At 39.4% G+C, this 21,849-nt stretch overlaps 1 protein-coding gene across 1 annotated transcript in view; it reads right to left on the bottom strand.

Annotated features, from left to right (window-relative positions):
• The window catches only part of dock1 (dedicator of cytokinesis 1), a 357,310-nt gene that overhangs the window by 237,736 nt on the left and 97,725 nt on the right, over window positions 1-21,849 (bottom strand). Inside the window, exons 18-22 of the mRNA XM_072667919.1 lie at window positions 20,806-20,929; window positions 18,323-18,420; window positions 13,645-13,734; window positions 10,960-11,060; window positions 9,325-9,453 (exon numbers count right to left, since the gene is read on the bottom strand). Coding sequence (XP_072524020.1) covers window positions 9,325-9,453; window positions 10,960-11,060; window positions 13,645-13,734; window positions 18,323-18,420; window positions 20,806-20,929 — 542 coding nt within the window. The remainder of the gene's footprint in view (window positions 1-9,324; window positions 9,454-10,959; window positions 11,061-13,644; window positions 13,735-18,322; window positions 18,421-20,805; window positions 20,930-21,849) is intronic.

Below are 21,849 nucleotides of genomic sequence, written 5' to 3'. Positions count from 1 at the left end.
GAAATCCAAAAGCAGCATCTGAATGTAATTGATTTTAATTTACACTAAAATTACTTAATTACGCAGCATTGCGAAGCTCTGGAGAGAGGTTTCCTGCAGCTCCACCAAACTTCGATAAATGTTAACGGAAATGTTTGACTTGCAATCGTTTTAAAGATGGAAATCAAATGAGTGTAGGGTAAATTGCTTTGTTATGTGCATACAAATGGAGCTTAATTGAATGCATCTACCTCTCCAGCTCACCCGAAGCCTATTTTTCTTCTTCTGGCTGGCTCCTGCAAGCAGCCAATAATCTAACCACCCAAGCCTGCCCCTCATCTCACAGAGAGCGACAAAACCCGCCCGCTGCACCACCACCTGTGGACTGTTTACCCGCTATGAGCATGGCGCTGCAAATTTGATCCCGCCAGCCAGTTACTTTGCAAATCATGTGAGACCTGCAGGCAAAGGCCTTGCGCAGACCTCCAGTGCAAGACTGCTATTCTGCAGAACCAAACCATGAATGATTTCATCAAGAAACAAATCTCCTGCCATTACTGTGAAAGAAGAGATTATTGAACCGAAGCACCTCACTACAGTTCACACTAAAACAACTGCATAACTGCTCTCATTTTACTGTACATTCTTTTTGTTTTATGCTCTGCACAGGATTACCTCCTCAGGCTTCCCTCCTTGAATCAATCTGCTCTCTATAATCTTCTATACCAGTGTTTCTCAACCCTGCCCTCCACGTTGCAGTGCTTTTCCTGCTCCTAACACACCTGAATCCACTAATCAGATCATTAACAAGCACTTTCAGAGCTGCAGGGGTGTCCACTACAACGTGCAGGGCAGGGTGCCTCCAGGACCAGGGTTGAGAAACACACTACCACACTACCTTTCATTTAACTCTCTACTGATACTATGTCAAATCAAAAATCAAATCAAATTTTATTTGTCACATACATAGTCATACACAGTATAACTTGCAGTGAAATGCTTTTATGACAGTCTGCCCACATCAAGCTATACAATAAAAATCGACATTTAAACTTAACTAAACCTTAACTTAATGAAGTAAAGTGCAAAAGTGCAAAAGAAAAATAAAATAAAAATGAAGAGAATAAAAATAGAATAAGTTACATTTAAGTTAAAGAATAAAATATAAAAATATGAAAATATAGAAATATAAGCAAAAAAAATACAGAATACAAATATACAAATATACATACAGAGATGAAATAGTGCGTGTCTGTGTGTGTGTGTGTGTGTGTATATATATATATATATATATATATATATATATATATATATATATATATATATATACATACACACACACACACACACACACACACACACACGTACATATTTATCTGTATGTGAGTGTATGTGTGAGTTAAAAAAAAATATTTTCATTATTGTCCGTAGTGTGTTTTCCGTGAGCCAATGTGCAACCCATTATAGGTACGAATAACCTACATGATTGAGCTTTGTATTATGTAATTAGATTTATATACTTGGGACAGTTGCAGACATCATGGTCATATGTTGGCTCTTAAAAGTGTGATCAATGATTATAATAAAGCCCACTTGCTTAAAAAAGCCCTTATTATATTCAGCACTTAAGTAAACCTTACTATCAAATAATTGTATAATTGTAAATTATTGTATTTTTTTTTAATTAATTGTATTAATTTTGATAAATATAGTGCAAGACCATAAACTCATAGAAGTTATAAATAGAGTATGAAACAGGTACAGCCATTTGAAAACAGTAGGACACCCCCATGAAGTTCTTTGTCTTTTTGAACATACTTAAAGATCTGTAGATCTGATTTTAAGGTGATCAACACTGAGAGACGGAGGTAATTAACAAAATTCACACAACTAAGAAATGTCTTTAATCCATTTACAAAATGGAATTAATAGAAATTTAAATGTTCCTGTAAGGAAAAAGTTCAAGACACCCAAACTACATATATTACTCCTTTAAATGTGTAGAATTAGCATCAGATAATCAGAACATGGTTCGAAAGGATTCTGGACGAGTCTGTCTTATTTAAACCTCGTTTAACTCTTGATGGTTGAAGATCATCATGGCCAGATCCAGAGAGCTCTCTGAGGCCCTCAAAAAGAAGGGTGTAAATGCAGAGGAGTCTGGGAAAGGGGTTTAAAAAGATCTGAGAACTATTGAAAATCAGCCACTGTTCCACTGTCCACTAAATCATTTACAAGCGAACTGACCAACATGACCAGGTCAGGCCGTCCTAGCAAACTCAGTCCAACAGCAGACCACAAGAACGAAGAAAGAAGTCTCCAACAATGTAGCTCTTGCCACGGCTGATGTTAAAGTACATATAGCATCAGAAAGAAACTGAACAAGCTTGACTTTTAAGGGAGATGCACAAAGATTTTATATATATATATATATATATATATATATATATATATATATATATATATATATATATATATATATATATATATAAACATATATAAACTATATTCACTCTAAATGAATCTGCCCAAAGCACGCTGTTCCAGAAGTCCTGGTCTCTGTTTAGGTGTTCTCTGGTCTAAACCGAGTGATTAAGTTAGGAATACATGGACGCACTCATGTTCTGGTTGGCAAAATAAATAACCACCATAAACGAAAATACATATACACCAAGACTGCACACTCTCACACTTTTATTTTTGCATTTTTACTCTGTTTCAGCCATTGTAGCACCACGGATGGCTTCTTAGTAAGAGATACAGCAGTTAACTCCAGCACAGACCAGGGTGGAACACACACAGACCCCTAAACACATGCAAACAAGGACAGTAAGCCTAAAGGGACTGAAACGGATTTGGGGCATGGCTTTAAGGCTCAACAAGGAGTGCTTCCAGCTACTATTACAGTTACACTTGCAGATAAACACATACATACACACGCAAACACAAATTCCAGGGGCAGAGTCCAATCAGAGTGAACGTCAGTCAAGGGCTTCTCAAGTGACCTCAGATTCGCCTTGTGCCATGTTCCGTCCATAGGCTTCAGTACTGATGGGCACTATGATATTTTATCATCATGGTAAAATAGGTGTTTCGTTTTTTCTGTGCATATAATGAATACTGTCACTATCTGAAAAAAACTCTGACCAACTAAATTATAAAAAATAAAGAAGCTACAAAGGATTTTTGAGTGATGCCATAGAAGAACCATTTTTTGTTCCATAAAGAACCTGAATACAGTCCAAGAGATGTGTGTGAAGAACCTTTAAATAAATAAATAACCTTTATCAACTTTATTAAATCATTTAACCTTGTACAGGATCTTAACACACATTGCACAAAAATGATTCCTCTATGGCAGGATTCTTTATTTGATGTATAAAGCCCTAGACAGGCTCGCTACTAAGTATCTGCAAGATTTCCTCATTTCCTTTTAAAAGTTCCTTTTACGAGCAATCACGATTACTTGGATTACATGATACTGGCTTCTTACTAGTGTCCAGAATTAAGTAGTCTTCAGCAAAGGGAAGAGGCTTTTCTTATAAAGCCCCCAACTCTGCAATATCCTTCCAGACAATGTTCAGGAATCTTCAAGTCTAGTCCGAAAACTCATTTGTTTAATTTAGCCTTTGGTAATTAATGATTTCCTTCTGATAAAGGCTGCAGATCCAGGGGTTAATGGACACTGGGAATTGTTGTAAACTTAGAAGTTTGTGCTGTCGTCCCACCGGGTTGGGATACAAACGTTTCAGGGAGCTCCCATGTCTGTGTTACCTTCTGGCTCTCTTCTTTAGGTTAGACTGTTTTTGAGTTGTAAACCACTCTGATGATTCAAACAGAAATAAATTTAAACAGAACTAATTCAGTAACTGACTGCCCACCTGTCCAGACTGATTGAAGATTGACCGTGGGGCTCTTCTGCTACCTGCCACAGACCAACTACTCACTCTTCAGCTACTACTACCCGTCTCAGAACAGTTTTCCACCCTTTATTACCATTTCAACATTGAGGTTTACATGAATTCTAATTATTAATCTTCTTATTGCTGCCATTATTATTATTTACTTGTTATTTTACCATCATTACAATGGCTATATCAGAACACCTGAGCATAACAGACGTATATAGTGGTACAGTAACTATTAGTTAGAAATTGTTAGATCTTCTGACCACCTACACCCTCAAAAAATTAAGGTACTACACAGTTATTAACCAATAAGAACAACCCATTAATTATTTTTGTAAAAAAGATTGTAGATTGAAGAATCTTTAAATTAGTAAAGAACCATCCCATTTCTTTCATTTAACATTTAAACATTTTAAAGGTTCTTCACACACATCTCTTTCACTAAATAGTTCTTTATGGAACCCAAGTATGGCATCCATATGGCAGGAATGCGCAGTTCCAGCCCTGGAAGGATGGTCCCCAGCAAAGGTGGAGTTCCTTCAATGTATCTTTTTTGCCTGGCTATTATCTGAGATGTTGAATCTGGTGTTCAATCAGTAGGTCAACTACCAAATTTTTCTGGAGACCGGACCTACAGGACTGGAGTTATACACTCCTATTCTATGGTGGCGCTCTAAGAACCCTTTGAAGCACCTCTATTTTTTAAAAGGGCATACATCATGAGAGCACAACGTCCAAATAATTCTTCAATTAATAATAAAAAAATAATAAACCTTTGAATGAAGTTCCAAACTTCTCAACATTATTTCCCCCTCCGTCTCCCCACTGCTTCCACAATTCCCTGAGCAGTAGTGGCGCCTGTCTCACGAGCTGAGCAAAAGTGGGACACGTCTTGGTAAATGCACCAGGGGACTCACATAAAAGCTAATTACTCATGTCTTTCATGCTTTGTGTTGTGTGAATTGTCACAAGCCTTCTAAATGTAAATGTGTTAAAACTGTATTGAATATAGTTTTTATTTGAATATTACAGACCTGGGGACACAGTTTCCAGTTCACGCCAACTTAGGATATGTTTAAAAGTGGGACAGTACTTTAAAGTTGTAGGAAACAGTTACACTAGGCAGAAGCACTACAGTGAAGTCATATGTGGAGCATAATCATGAAATGAACTGGATTCATATGCAGTCATATTTAAAAACAACCACTTCTACGGTCAGGACAAGAAACTGACCTGAGGTTCCCTCCTTAACTCCGTCAGCTGTCTATATTCTTCCATAGCACCTTTCATTCAACTACATCTCTACTCTTACCCATGTAGCCCAACATTGGTACCTATAACCTACATGATTATCCATAGCGTGTGTACAGTACCGTGCAGCAGTTTTAGCCACCTAAGCTCATTATTTTAACACATTTCTCTCAGCAATTAGAGTTCACACTGAAGTAAACAGATGCAGGTAAGAAAATACAGTAAAAAGGAACAAGAATAAAAATTTGATAAAACATTCTATCATTTATTTCTAATTTTCCCCATTTTTCTACCTACCTTGAAAAACCAAGTACCCAATCCCCGTTCGTGACCCAGCACCTCTTTTCAAACTGTTGCTGTTGATGCAGCATCACTAAGCACCCAGCCAGCGCACTCAGGGGAAAGCATGGCTCCCTAGCTCTGGTACCAGAATAAACAGATGCCTGTGCTGACCAACATAACACTAAGAGTGATGTGGAGAGGAAGTGTCAACATCCCTAAAAGATCAATTGTGCTCAATTGTGCGCTCTCCGATGTCGGTTGCTGATGGCAAACAGCGATTCTCGCTTAGTCCACTGGACCACTCGCGGCCACTCGAACCCCATAACTTCTCATTCTAAAGAAAGTAGTGATATCTTGTCAGTGAGCTAGTCTGAAGTACAGAGCTCGGTTCCTCCATGTTTCTCCTGGACGCCCCCCAGTCCAGCCAGCACAGCGTGGAGGATGTGTTCAACTCCATCATCAGCAGCAGCAGCTCACCTGATTTACCATCATTAAGCCCCGATTTACCATCAAACCAGGTGTTGATCTGAGGAGAACTCTAAATAATACTAGACTTCATGAGAGAGGAGAACTTTGGAGATGGAGAACCACCACGACTTTCTGTAGGAATGTTAGCGTTTATTCTAATATCAGTGTTTAACTAAGGAAAGAAAAACTTACTGCCTAGATAGACACTAATTCTCACAGGGGACCAGAACTTTTACACAGTACTGTTTTGGATAATGTTGACCACTACAAATTTGCCTCATCAAGATTCTCATTTTGCCTGAATTCACAACAAGGACTCATAAAAGTCAGACATAGTAACCACTAACCACTTGAGACTGCTTAGGACGTTATGGCTGAGTTTACAAAGTAAATCTGTCTCCTGCAAAAAAACGAGTGAAGATCTACGTTATCAGCAAAAGATGGAAATTAAGCCCTAGAGAGAGGGATGACGCTGCCGGCTCAGGTACGGCTTGCAGTCTCCGCCGAAGGCTTTAGGTGGTTAAGCCCATTTCTGCTGTGTGCTCTTGAGAACAGCCTGAGGAAGGGCACTGTGTTCTCTCCCTGTGGGCCTGAAGCTCATCACTTCCTGTGAACTCAATTTATCCGGGGTCATTATGCCATAGCGCCTCCCCAAACTGCAACCTATAGCCTCCCACACAGCATGGCAGTCTTTCAGACACCAACCCTGTCAATCAAGACGGCAGCTCCATCCCAGCCGTCCCCGAGTCGCCAAGTTCCAAAGTCGCACCTGGAGGTGATGCAATCGCTTTGGAATATGGAAGTTCATTTTAGGATAGAACAAATGTGATTGGTTATGAGAAGTCTGTCGAAAAAAAGAAAAAAAAAAAAGGGGGGGGGTGTAAATAAATAAATAAAGCACTTTTGAGCGACAGATTTAGGTCGTGATGTTGATTTCTGGACTGTGCAGAAACAGCTATAATGATTCCCTTGGCTAATATATTATAAAATAAAGAAAGCTTGCATCTGAAATCTCCTCTTACCTTCCTCAAAGGAGGAGGCTTTGTGCCAGTACACTGGTGCAGTGAGTCCAAGCAATTTAAATATGCACAAAAAATGGGGCTAATCAGGAATAGACATGGCACAATAACAGAAACTGCAATATTTGCTTGATCGCAACTTGCTTCCTCCACACATTTACATCAGCGCTCAATTATTATTATTATTATTATTATTATTATTAACAGGAAAGAAATATCAGCTGCAAATGTTCTGGACAGTAGAACGGCTGATCTCTAATCCTCTAAATGAAATCTTCAGACATCCTCAGAGTTTCTGAAGGCCTCAGAGAGCTCTCTGGATCTGGTCCTGATGGTGATCTTCTTCACCCCTCACTTCAACCATCAAGATCAGACCAGACTTAACGTCTGAGGTTTAAATAAGACTCCAGACTCCTCCAGAATAATCCTCTGCAACCATGTTCTGATCATCTGCAGCTGATGTTCTGCTCCCGAGTCTGATTCTACACATCTGAAGGAGTAATAAATGCGGGGGGAGGTTCAAACCTTTTTTTTATTAATTCCATTTTGTAAATAATGATTAAAGACATTTCTTCATTTTCGATCACAAGAAGATCAGATCTTTTTATGTTTTTAACACATTTAAAAAACTAAAGCTTCATGGGGGCCCTATTTCTGTCCATAACTGTATTTTAACAGACAAGTTAAAATATTAATTTTACATATTACAAATATTCATATATTAATATGTGCATTAATTATTATTATTACATTTAATAGCAGTAAATCTAGGTTTATATTAGAGTCTTAGGAACAAAGATCTTCCTAAGAAAGGTATTTTTTATGAGCTGAGCCTAGATCAGTTGTACACTTTTTGTCATATAGATAAAGATGCTTCAATGGGTTCTTTAAGCGATTCATAGAAAAAAAAAAAAAGAAAAAACAGAGTTGTCTGAGTGTGACAAATCTCTCAGACATTTAAGGCCTAAAGACCATTACACATCTCTATTACAAACATGCTTATTTATTAAATCAAAGGTGGTTGGTCTATTAATTAAAATTCAATATTGTCCAATTAGAGAAAATTTCCTCAAGCCAGGGTCTGGAACATCATAACCTGCATCATGATTTGGTGCCATCCTGCATACTGAAATTGTCTAGAAGTTATTTAACAACTGAATTGCAAATCAAATTACAGTACAATCACAAATCTGTAAATTTCAACAGCATTTACGGTTAGTTTTCACACTGAACTGGACTAATAATAATTAAATACTCCAAATAAATGTTAGTCTTATTAAAATTGTAAAATATGCATATTGAAATATAATGCACAGTACCTTCTTGAAGTCCTGCTTGACAATGCTGCTTTTAATAATCGCCACCGTCTCAGAACTAAAAGCTTGGCTTTTCAGAGCCACCACAAGAATTAACTTTCCTTTAATTTGCTTTTACTCTCCAAAAGCTCTCTCTCACTGAGGTCATGGTTCATCATAATGCACTGATCTGACTGGCACTGCGGTATCACGTGATATTTGCAGCTACGCATGCGGCAGATGACTTTCCTGGGCTGCTTAATCTGTCTCATAAAGGCTAGGAAGTTTATGCCAGTTAAAATAAACACTTAAATTATAAATAAAAAAAAGAAAGATCAAAATTAAAATGGTTCCAGAGATGTTATAAATGAGGGGAACGGCCACTGGATGAAATTCAAAATTAAATGTGTTCAACTTGCTGGTTACGCTACGAGCTGAGGATCCCCCCCCTCCCCCCTCAATGTGCAGATCTGCACAAACACAGTAGTGTTTATAAATAAATAAATTAATTAATTAATAAATAAATAAAATTTAATTTAAATGAACAAATCAGGTATCTTGTGCATTATTGAGCCAAACCTACAAACTATTCATGCCATTTCTATCAGATTTTATCAGCGATTTAAAATCTGGTACTGAAACACTAATCTGACCTTCACTTTCAGTATATTGGTGTCTCCTCATTCACAGAGACAGACGCCTGGTCTTTTGTAACTGGAAATGAATGCCTGGCTGCTTTGCAAAGACGGCAGCCAAGTGAACAGACTTGCCTGTAAGGACTCCGATGGTCCTTAATAGTTTATCAGTTATAGGTCCAGGTGTAAAATACACAGCGGCAGGGTTCAAATTTGGTCAACTTCTTTGGTAATTGTACATTTGAGTGTAATTCTGTGTGTACAGATTCAGTAAGTTTTAGCTTGTGAGATATGAATCACCTTTAACATAAGCATCATTTAACCTTTCTCTGTAGTAATACAATAATTACCAGGACCATACACCACTTTTGAGCATAATTGAGATGAACAAACAAAGTAAATCATCAAATTAAACATAATTATGATCAAAGAAATGGTACTGCTGAATATGTTCATCTCTCAAAAATCATTAAGCAAAGGAACGTACTGGTTGAAGAGGACTCGTGACCGCACGATGAACTTGAATATGTACTCCAGAGCCTTCATCGCCTTCAGAAGTTGATCAGTCAGCTTCTCTGCATGGTCCACATAGTTCTTCAGAACCTTGGTCAGTTTCCTAATTAAAACACACACACACACAAACAATATAATCAACTTTGACAGACATAATACACACCCAAAAGCATGTGGACACCACTTCTGATTAGAGGGTTCAGCTATTTAAGTCACACTCAATCCTACCAGGTACATAAAATCAAGCTTACAGCCATGCGATCTCAACAGTCCAGTACCCCCCACCCCCAGTTAATGACTCAAATAACACATATTAGAGCTCTTTTCACACATTCCCCTTTTCACACAGTAATTTAATGGTCATTAAATAGGAGGGAGTTATGGGTGAAGGTGTGAAGTGTGAGCTGAAGTCTTGTTAAGAATATGGAAGCCATTTACTTTCATGAGTTCTAGTACAATTACCAGCATTTGGATTTTATGTGATCTGCATTTACTTTTAGAAATTAGAAATGTATGTGTTTACAAATGTTAAGAGGCATCTAAAGACCGGAACGCATCAGGTCATTTATATGGTAGTATGATTTAGTAGTGTGCACCAGAGGATTCATTCATAAACCAGGTGTTTCCAAACAAGACAGAAGACAAGATGAAAATATAAAGGATTAAAATACAGAAAATTAAAGGTTTAGAAATAAATATATAGGAATAAACAGAATATTCAGAGTCTACAAAGCAGATTACAGACATGGGTGTTCAATCTGTGGGGTGCACCCCTGAGGTGTGTAAGAACTGTAAGGGGGGGAGGGGTGTCCAACTTTTGTGATGACATTATTAGTCACATTATTAGCAGTCGTTATTTAGAAATGTTAATTTTATGCAGTTAATAATACATTTTAAATTGAGAATCACATGGAGGCAGGTCAGTTATCCACCATTTTATTTTTGGAAAACAGTGGAATAGACCATACTGGCGCCCTGACAGTGTGGGTTAACCTAATTTTTAACTTCAGTAATGTTTACAACTGATTAACACAGGATAAAAATAAATATTAGTATCAGTAATGAGAAGGAAGTGGCTCCTCAATACACACATTACTGTCGTATATAGTCCTAAACAAAATACATTCAGCTGCTCCCAAGAATCACCTAATCAGGTGCCTCCCTGTCTTAAGAGAATGATACGTGTCATTAGCGCTTCTGTTATTAGCCAAAATACAAAACCACGGCATAAAATCACAAAATAATAATAATAATAATAATAATAATTAATATCCTAAAAAAACCCACCTTCAAATTTAAAATGAATTTTGTAAACAAGTCAATTTCCCCATGCTAGAACTACCCCAGTCAACTGTAAGTACTGTTCTTGTGGGAGCATCTGGGAGGCCAAAACCTCCCATTATTTTAGTCTACTTCTATATAGAATATTTGGGTGTCCACATACTTTTGGCCATGTTGTGTACATACAACTTGAATCTCAAAATCACACTCATAATTGCTCCTGGGGTCCTGACTAGAGAGTCATTAGTGATGTACAATCATCATTCAAGCTAGCAGGGGTCTTCTCGTTCAGCCACTCATTAGAAGTGAAGGGGACCGATCTACTCACGTGTACGCCAAGGTGGCACTGAAGTGTTTCCGAATGTAGGTCTCCAGGACAGGATTAAAGTGCTGGAACTTTCTGTCCGCAATCAGCCCAATAATGAACACCTAAGCCAAGACACACAGCCTCATTAAAACACAGCCCACCTTATACCCCCTTTCACTTAAAATAGACCTAAAAATAAAGGCAGAGAAGGTGAGAAGAAGAAGTAGTACACAATGCTGAGCAGTTGCCTGGGAGATGAGGCAGGAACATAAAGAGCCATGTTCTTCTTCAGACTGACGGGTGCACCAGTTTCAGAATATAAGCAGAATATGGAATCCAGATATGTTCGCAATGGACAAGAGGATAGATTTTTATTGTAATAGCATTTGAAGAACGACCTCCAATTAAAACTACTTTAATGTAAAATAATATAAAATAAACTGGGGTGTAATGGTACACAAAAGCCACGGTTCGGTCCGCACTGCAGTTTGGACCTCCTGAGTACGTTTGACTGGGTTGGTGCACAAACAAATCTAACCCAGGTTTCTTTTCATTTCATTTAAACAGACAGCTACGCAGTGCCGTACCACCAGCGCCCCCCTGAGGGAGTTAATACATCCTGAAGCATATTAATTAAGTAGCAGTGCTAGCGTTAGCATGCTCAATGAACTTCCTCGAACGTCCTTGACGGATCCACCTTGATTTCATGAGCTGAAATAAGAAGTAAAAGCCAGACTTTTGCTGAAATACTTGTTTATATTCAGTCATCTCATCTCATCTATTTATGTCTACTCTTCTTATATTTGAGATTTTTATTATTATTATTTTTATTATTATTTTCTTTATTCAATTTATTTCTCTTTGGGTTTAACTGGGACCTTGAGATCTTCAATCTACGCAGAATTTCGCTCCACCCCATGAACCACATGTAATGCGAAAGACAATAAAGTCTCCTTAAATCCTTAAAGAGAAAAGTCTGAGTCTATTACTTTCTCTCTACACATAAGAGGGGAGAGACAAGCGAGAGAAGGAGGGACGTGGGGGCAAACAAGACTACAGTTACTATAGCTATAGCTAACAATATGCTATAGCAGCTATAGTACAGTACCATAGCAAATCCAACGGCTTACTGGTTGAGATGTCTGGGTCTCTGCAAAATTACCATATTTGCCCTAATAACGTGTACCATGTGTTCCTAAGTGAGACTGCATGCACCAAACCATAAACCGGGATTGTTCGACGTATCGCTACACCCCTTATAATAAAGCTTTAGTGTTTATATCAGTAATATTATTAATATTAATTAATATTATTTTCAAATTTTTGACCAATTGATATCAAAATCGACTTCCACTAAAATCTATGAAAGCCTTTCTCCTCTCCTGTAGATCTCCCATTTAGGAGCCATGCCTTTTTTTTGCTAGACCGTAATGATATACTCACAGTACGCATACTTGCCTATAGTAATTTACTACAAGCATGTTTATGAAATACAATGTCATTTTTACTGAAGATATGGTTCAGTATTGGACGGAATACAGACACAGGGCCCAGCAAGTAGCATAAAACACTGTAATCAAGCATAAATAGAGTAGACAGAACTGCAAAAGAGAGCAACCCCTCTCAACAAGAGACAGCCTGCCCAACTGCAGTGCCAGCATTCCTAGGAGCTGTGTATTTGTGTACGCTGGGCTGTAAAAATGTACTGATGGTAGGCACGGTGTTTTGTGACAGACAGCACATGATGGCGCATTTGAATGCCCATTTGTCTGCATATTCCTTCAGGATCAATAAAACACTTCTTCATCTACACTATATGTCAAATGTTTGTGGACGCCCCTTCTAATGAATGCATTCGGATGTTTTAAGTTAAAGCCACTGCTGACACAGACGTCCAAATGTAGATCCTTTAGAGAAGTACTGCCGATAGAAGAGCACCCTCTGGAGCAGATAAACATGAACCTACACCTATGGCACTATTCGTAAGGCCTAATGATGAGATGGGGGAGTTGTGGATGAGGTGAGGGGGTGATCATCCAACATTCTGACCCCACAACGCAGTGGTGAGGTCAAATACTCTCAAAATCTACTGGAAAGCCTTTCCTGGAGAGTAGAGACAGTTACTCCAACACAGAAAAGATGAACTCCTAATTGTTCAGGTGTCTCAATACTTTTGTCCATATAGTATATCTCTCATCTCAATATTAACCTCTCTTTTTATCTAGCTTTAAGCCATAGGTTTAAGCATAAAGCTATAAGCCATATATATCTTTTAGGTGTGTAGCCACATAATTTGGGCAGAGATGATTTCAGGTTGTTTGACTCGGTGGTACAGCATGCTGGATTTGCAATTAAATAAAATGACTGTTTAACCTGCAGTTAAGCAGATGATGTAAACCGATCAGTTATTCAATCATATTTTAAAATGTTCACTGTTGTATTTAGTCCTGGTTCTGAACTCACATCAATTTCCGCTTATTGGTCACCATCACTTTCACACAAAAACCTTGTATCTTCATTTTGGCTTCATTATGTAAATTCATTTTCAGGATAAATGCTCCAAAACCTCTTTCAATAAAATCTATTTACACTGACCATCACTGACAGTTAAGGTTTTTTTTTCCATCTCCTGTCAAGTCGGCATTTTGGAGACTTGTGGTTGTTGTCTGACCGCGACAGCGTACAATTTGTGAATGAAGTTCTTACCAAGGCATCAAACACCAGGGTGTCAAACGTGTCACTGTCCGAGTTTTCCATCATAATGTTGAATAAAGCATCCAAGGTGTCCTGCAAAAACTGAAGGCACACACATACAAACAGATGCATTAGCAAAGCTCGTATTATAGCAAATCGGCTTCGATACAGCAATATTTTAAAGAAGTACAGGCTCAATGGGCACATTACTTGACCAAATAACATCAGAAATAAAAAATAATAAATAAATAAATAAACCACAACACCATACTTTACATCAGGGGTGGCTAATTCCGGTCCTGGAGGGCTAGATACCTGCACAGTTCTCCACTTGTCCAGGCTCAAACACACCTAATTCCACTCACCTATTAATTGCCAGGTGAGCAGGGAAATTAGCAAACTGTGCTGGACTCCAGCCCCCAGTTGCTCACCCCTGCTCTACACCTAGTTCACGTAGAGGGTAACTGGGGAACATAACTGTGTCTCAGAGCCCTCAATAACAATCAGCAAATGTATAGGGTGAGCATTCAGAGCGTCCATTCCTAATAACGGATTTCCACACGGTACAGAAAGAAATGTTGGTTCTAAGGTTATCCTCATAAAAGGATGTGGAAATGCACACTCGTTAGGCAGCAATGACCGGAAAACGGAGGCTGGTAATTGGACACACGGTAGAGAAAATGAATTCATGGTTCCAGTAATTCTGTCTTCACCTTGAAACAAAAAAAAAAAAAAAAGACAAAACTGTAAAAGTTCAAACAAATTTCAACAAGAACGGGAAACTACTAAAAGAAAAAAAGCACCCCAATTATCCGACTCCACAAAGACATGGAACTTTCTTTACTCTCTAAGACACCATTTGAAAATGGGAAATCTATCCATGTGCTCAGAGAAGGAGAAGTGGGACATCCCTGGATTTTAAGAGACTACAACTCTGCCTCTTCTCTTGTTTATAGAAAAGCCTTGATCGTAATGCCATACATTCCCTAAAGTGAAGTTGCTCAAGATTTGGAAAGGAGCCACTGTTAAAATCAATGCCCATCGTTATGCAAACACATTACACATTACATACTACTTGGCAGACACCTGGATCACTGCCATTACCAGCTCAGATTACATCAGCAGACAACTATTTGTCCCCTTAAGCTGCCTTTTCCTCAAAACAATAATTTGCTCTTGCTCAACCCCACACAAGCTAGGCCTCATGATCCCTGGACTAATTGTGAGGTTCTGGTGTGTGCAGGTTTTGCAAGTTGAAACGGAGAGGAAAATACCATAAGCATCACGCAGCAAACATCTGCCTGCACTGTGCTGTGAGGGAGTGCACACACACAATGAAGAGGCTATAGCTATCTGCACCTACACGGGGTACGTATACATACATCATATACGAGAGAGAGAGAGACTGACTGAGGGACAATAAGAAATGAATAAGAAGTAGAGGAAATTCAGGTCTAGACAGTATAAAACTGCCCCAGGATTTTGATCCAAAGGCCTGAATGGCTTCACTGGGGTGAATCTTTACTTCCTGGACCTGAATTTTTCCATCTCTAATAAGAAAAGCATGTCAGATGTGTCATGCCAGCAGCAATTCAACAACAAGAACATCCACGGCATGCATTACACAAAAATCAATAAAGGAATCAATGAGTGACGGTGCATTGCAGAAGCACCAGTCAGATGGATACGCTTCATGAAAGGGCTTGGCTTCCACGTTCAATTTTTCTTTAAAGTGTTAAATGGCATCTATCTTAATGGCGTCTTTAGAAAGGCATTCATTTTAGTCCAATCTTGAATACACAGAGTGCATTTTTAATATCATAACTTGTGGGATCATTGATTTCTTGTGACTTCTGGTGAATACTGCTGTTTTTATGTTGTTTTATTAATTAAATAAATAAATAAATAAATTAGATACAGTATCTATTTTTCCCAATACTGTTAAGCCCTAAAATATAGACCATTTATTGCATTTATTGTCTCCATAAACATATACCCAGTACTTTATCTGGGTATTTAGTGTCTGAAGGAGTTACGCTGATGCTGCCGTCACCATGCTTCACGGTGGGGATGGTGTATTTGCGATGATGCGCAGTGTTTGGTGCCATAACCTAGCTAACCCAGCGGCTAGTCCGACAGCCTTCCAGCTGACCTTGGAGTCCCCCCCACATGCCTTTGGGTGAACTGTAATGGAGTTGTAATCCTCACTGCTGCTCTCCCACAAAGATCTGACTGGTGAAGATCTTTCCCAGGCAACAGTCAGTCATTTACAGCTTCTCAGCTTCTGAAGCTTTTAACTCCTTCAGGGCAGTCCTGGGTGTCTCCTTCTTGCACGGTCACTCAGTTTGAGAGGACAGCGGTCAGCTCTAGGCAGATTTATACATGTGCCATATTCCCAAATTTAGTGACTATGGTCATTTTTCTGTGTATCCGTCCCCTGACTTGAACTCTTCAATAAGCTTTTCTCAGAGTTGCGTGGACTGTTCTTTGACCTCCACTGTGTAGCCAGTATTTGTGGCCAGGAATAAGGGATTAACCAGCCTGGGCCACTGCTGAACTAGGTAAATAATGCCCATTGAAAGTTGAGGCTTTTTGCCTCCTTCATAGGTGAATATTTACATCGTGTTTTTATTTAATTGACATTACTTTGCAGAAATCAAAGTTATATATATATATATGCGGTACACATATGCAACAATTCGACTCGGAGGCATAGGGAGCTCTCGGTGGAGGTCACAGCAGGAAAGAAGACATTTTTCTATTCCTGCAGCATCTCTCCAACCATCCTTCAGCGTCTCTCGATAATTTATTGCCTTCAAGCTGTGAGCTAAACTGTCCAGCTGAGACGACAAGGCTGCTAGAAAAGTGGCATGAGAATGATTGTGTTAACAGCAGTTGTGTTATCTAAGCCTCAGACGAGTACCTGCACACTGCCATGTTTGGAAAGAAGACCTCTTTTTTGGGTGTTTTTTTTTTTATTATTATTACAGCGCAACCAGCCAAATTAGGCAGTTTTAACAACAGCCTCCAAAACATCAACTGGAATAGCTGAATAACATGAAATCAATATAGAAATCAACTGCTCCAAGGGACAGCGTGTTAAGCCGGCGTTCTGCCCGTTTCTGTTCATTACAGAGTGCCTTCCAGCTGTTTGGTAAAAAACAGCCGTACCTGTCAAGGCTGGTAGTGGAGCACTGGGGAAACGTCATGAGAACACTTGAATGATGTTTCAAAGAGGCGGCGAGAACACTGAAGGAACTCCATTTCAGCATCTATAAGCACTTCCTGTCAAAGAGCTACAGGGGTCAAGCAACTCTCCAGGGACAGTTCAGATTATTTTTAACACGGCAACAAATCGGGGAAACCGAACCCAGTTTGGAAGCTGCCAACATGAGCTGGACAGGCATCTTACAGGTCCCCAATTATACTTTCACAAAAAAGAGAACGTTCAAGACTCCACTTACATTAGAAAAGTACTAAAAAACAGCAAAGCTAAAAATGCTAGCCATTAATAAAGCCACGGTTGTGTTCTGAGTGGCCGCACTTTACTGCTTTTTTTGGGTAGTTGGACATTTTAATTCTGATTTTATTTATCAGTAGCAAGACACAATCATAAAATCTTATCAATAAATTCAATCAAAGGTTTCTAGTTCAACAGGGCCAAAACTGTTTTCTGTTTTTTATTTGTTTTATAGATTTTTTTTTTGTTCTCTTTTTTTTAAACCCTGTATATTTTGTATGATTATGCATTTATCTGTGTGAAACATCTGAAAAAGAATACAAAATTTATAATATAAGCAAAAAAATAATCAATAAATCAATCAAAACTGAACGGAAAGTTTGAACTGAACGATTCTTGTCTAAGTTTTTTTTTTATTTTTTAAAGGTTTCTAGTTAGTCAGAAACTTACATTTCAATTGATATTTTCTGTTATTTTATTGAAAGTTTTTTTGTATATTTTGTATGATTATGCATTTATCTGTGTGAAACATCTGAAAAATAATACAAAAATTATTAGAAGAAAAGAAATCACTAAAAACTGAACTGAAACAGCAGTCTGCAGTCAACAGTAATTTTCTATACTCATTTATAGCTGGCTAAAGAGTCTATAACATGGTGATAATAGCACCTCCTTGTAGTTTATCATCAATATTAGCCCTTAGTTTGTGCGTGTGAAGGAGAGAAATTTGATTATGAAGCCTCAATAGCCTATTTTAGACACAGTGGTAAAAACAAAGGATCGGAACTGGACCAAGCTTAATATAGCCGATACTTGCTCTACCAAAACATGCCTAAAAGCACCAGTGATGGTTTGCTGTTCTTAATTTTATATTACACCTTAATTCCTACAGTCAGCTAGCTAATCTGGGAGCCTTTACAGATACGCTGGGTATAGATACCTTGATGTACGAAGAATCACCACAGTGCTGATGTAAAGAACAGTTGTCACAAACAACTACAGATGAGAACATGTTGTGAGGTTGGAATAAGAGCAAATGAAACAAACTGTATCAACATGCTCAGAGATCTTCACCAAATCTCCAAATCCACGGTCCAGGTGCATGGTTGAAATCTGCAATTCGGTGTTCTCCATTCTCAACATGGAAATCACAGGACCCTACCTAAGGTCTCCAAGTTGATCATCAACTAAAACGTGTTAACCATTAAAAGTATGTCGGAAATTACACACCTTTACCACTTCCCCTCCGTCCACTTTCATGAGCTGACGCAGGTTCTGCTGGAGGAGGCTGGTGTTGGAGCGCCATTTCAGCAGACCAAGCAAATCCACTGCAGAGATACAAGGAAAAAAATAAGAACATGTTCATTAATCAGGAAATCACCCTTACGTCTATCAGAACTATAAATCTACAATACTAGCAGTGGTGGACGGGAGAAGAGCACTCCCCAAAGTGGTACGCCTGCCTAACAGTAGACCGAAAGCGCACCTTTCATCCATCATCTTTCTACTATTTGCCAGATATGGCGTCGCTAAAGAGAAGCAGTCATTTGTCAGCAGTACTTCTAAAATATAAACCTTCAAACCAAGCTATGTTTTCAGCACGATCATCCAAATTAGATGCTTAAACGGCAGCCAAGAACCACAGCATTAATATATTAGAGACTAAAAGAAAATATTTTAGCTCATTTGCCACATACTATGTGTTTAGCGAGAGAAGAGTTGGCTCAAAGATTTATGGAGCCAGAAAGTAGTTAAAAATTCACACAATCTGAATTCAGAAGGCTTTACTGGCACCCATTTACAATGTCAATCAGAGCACTGAGATAAGGCCGTGCTTTCAATGCTGGGAACCAGACAGTGAGACAGACAGACATGAACCCAATTTAACCTGGAAAATTAGAGTACTACTCATTCACTATATGGACAAAAGTATTGGGACACCTGCTAATGTATAGTTTCTTCTGAAATCAAGGGTATTAAAAATGTTAATCCTGATTTTGTTGGAGTAACTGTCTCTACTGTCCAGGGAAGAAGGCTTGCTACTAGATTTTGGAGTATTATTGTGAGCATTTAATTGAATTCAGCGACAAGAGCAATAGCGATCATCCCCAACTCCTTAACTCATCCCAAAAGTAATGGATGGAGCACCACCCATCATTCCAGAGAATACAGTTCCTCCACTGCTCCACCGCTCAATGCTGGGGGGGCTTTATATCCCTTTATTCCCCCTCTTGATATTAGCTATGGTACTAGTAGGTTCATGTTTATCTGCTTCAGAGAGTCACATCTGTGTCAGCTATGGGTGCAACTTTTAAGCAGCTAAAAGTGGTGTCCACAAACATTTGGACATGTAGTGTAGGTCTGATTCAGTGTAAGAAGGCCTGATCAGTGAGTAAGCCTCATAAAGCTTTTCACCGCTTCATTTCAAATCCAATTTGCTTCCATGTAGAACTTAAGCTTTTCCCTTTCATGGATTCCAGAGCTCCTGTATTCACTCTCAAGGCCTCCCGTAAATACGTATTAAGGTGTCGCTGTGGCAGCTGGAAGGATTGACATTTAAAGCTTCCACCTTTGGAGACCAAAGGGGTGTAAGAGGGCATCCTGGCATGCTTTCAGTCAAGGTCTATTTCCGGGAGACTGATTCATAAAATGCTTAAATCCAAACCAAACCCTCAACCATTCACTCAGATAATAGTCAGCTAATCGCCAAGGTTCATCTCTCTTGATCGAAACACAGACACACAATTTGAAGAGGGGGGCAATATGCTAAAATCACTTTTTAGGAACACCATACTAATACTGGGTAGGCCATCCGTCAAATTTGTAACTAGATGCTGCACAGTTGCGACCAGAGGCGGGGACATAGTCCCCAACCCATTTGGAAGACCCACGCTCTTTCTCCCAGACCAAGCGTATCTCAGACCACCTTCATTGAGCTTACGGCACAGAGGCAGAGGAGTCCTCCCGCCGCCCGGATGCCCAGTTTCTCTGGTAAGTGGAATGTATCAACAGTAAGTGCAGCTCATGGAAGTTCCACTCTAACTCAGCTAACTCCATGTTTTGAATAGAAAGGGTGCCATGCAGGTCCTGCAGATGACCAGTCCCTTCCAGCCAGGGTTGTCAATCACTTTATTCCTAAGTGAATCCCAATATAGCAGGGTAGCATTTAAACACTTTTTAGGAGGAACGTTTAAAAAATGGGCCAATTTTAGCAGAGGGAAAACCATCTGATGGAATTTGGAGACACTAGAGAAGAAAAATGAGATTTTATAACTGAAACATCTGGGGATGGGTGGAGCTATACCCTAGACTTGTGGATGCTTCACCTTCAAAAGACATTGCTTTGACTGTGATTTCTGCAGTCACTGGTTCTACCACATCCTGAAGGTGTTCTACTGGATTCAGATCTGGTATATAAGAAGGTCCATGAAGGACACTGGCTTCTGCTCATGATGACATGCTGCATCATCATGCTTTAAGCAGCGGTCATGAAGGGATGCACACGGTCAGCAACAATACACAAACATTCTGTGGCCTTTAAGAGATGATTGATTGGTATTAACGAGCCCAAATTGCTTCAAGAAAACATTCCCACACCATTACCCCACCACCTCCATCAGCCTGGACATAAGACAATTGGATTCTTGATGTTGGTGCCACATTTTGACCCTACTATCCTCAGGACAAATGGAGATTCATCAAGTTTCTCCAACTGTCTTCAACTGCCCAGTTTTGTTCAACAGCCTCAGCTTTCTGTTCTGGGAGGACAGAAGTGGAACCCAACGTGGTCTTCTGGTGTTGGAGCTCATCCACCTCAAGGCTGGAGCTTTTTTGGCTCTTCACAATTGTACAGAGTGGTTATCTGAGTAACTGGAGCTTTTCTGTCAGCTCCAACCAGTCTGGAATTCGCTGAGGACCTCTCTCATCAACAAGGCGTTTGTCTGATTGTATGCATTGCACTGCAGCCACATGATGGGCTGCATCACGGTCTCGGAGTGAACTATATATGCAGCCTTGTTTTACTAAGACACTCATCTTTCCAAATAGATAGAGATAGAGCGAGACACACACACACACACACACACACACACACACACACACACACACACACACACACACACACACACACACACACACACACACACACACACACAGCTCCCATCTCAGTATTTTACACATCAGCATGCATGACCACGAGCACAGATATCTGCATTCCCACAGAAAGTACAAGTGAAATGTGTGAGGATGACTGGCAGATGAAAGCTAAGAAATTGTGAGAGCCTGAGACAGGGTGTGAAAGCTTGTGAGAAGGAAAAGGAAAAAGCGAGAGGAAACAACGGTCATGACGAAGCCACCTCAAAGCCGAAGGGGAGGAGGAGTTGTTGTTCTTTGCTATTAATAAACAGAGCATGGTGAGGACCCAGAGTTTCCCTTGAAAGTTCTTGTTACTCTGTGCCGTTTGTTTGTTTGTTGACAGTGGGGTCGTGGGGCAGCAGCGAGCTAACTAGCCGTGCCCATTACCAGCTTAACCTGCATGACCTTCGTTGGGCTACTGCGAACAAGTTCAACTAGGAGTTTCTCTTCTAAAGGAAACAAAGGATGGTAGCATAACATAAGAGATTCCCACTTCCTTGCAGTTGATATGGTATTGCTATGTGGCTGCTATGGTATGGTACCAGGAGGCTGCTAGCAGTTTGCTTTGGAGCGGTTTAGTGCTTGCTTGGTGGTTGGAATTATGCTGATATGTGGTTGTGATC

The sequence above is a fragment of the Salminus brasiliensis genome, chromosome 22 (genome assembly GCF_030463535.1).
Source record: "Salminus brasiliensis chromosome 22, fSalBra1.hap2, whole genome shotgun sequence".
NCBI lineage: Eukaryota > Metazoa > Chordata > Actinopteri > Characiformes > Bryconidae > Salminus > Salminus brasiliensis.
This window is presented reverse-complemented; position numbering and strand designations above follow the sequence as displayed.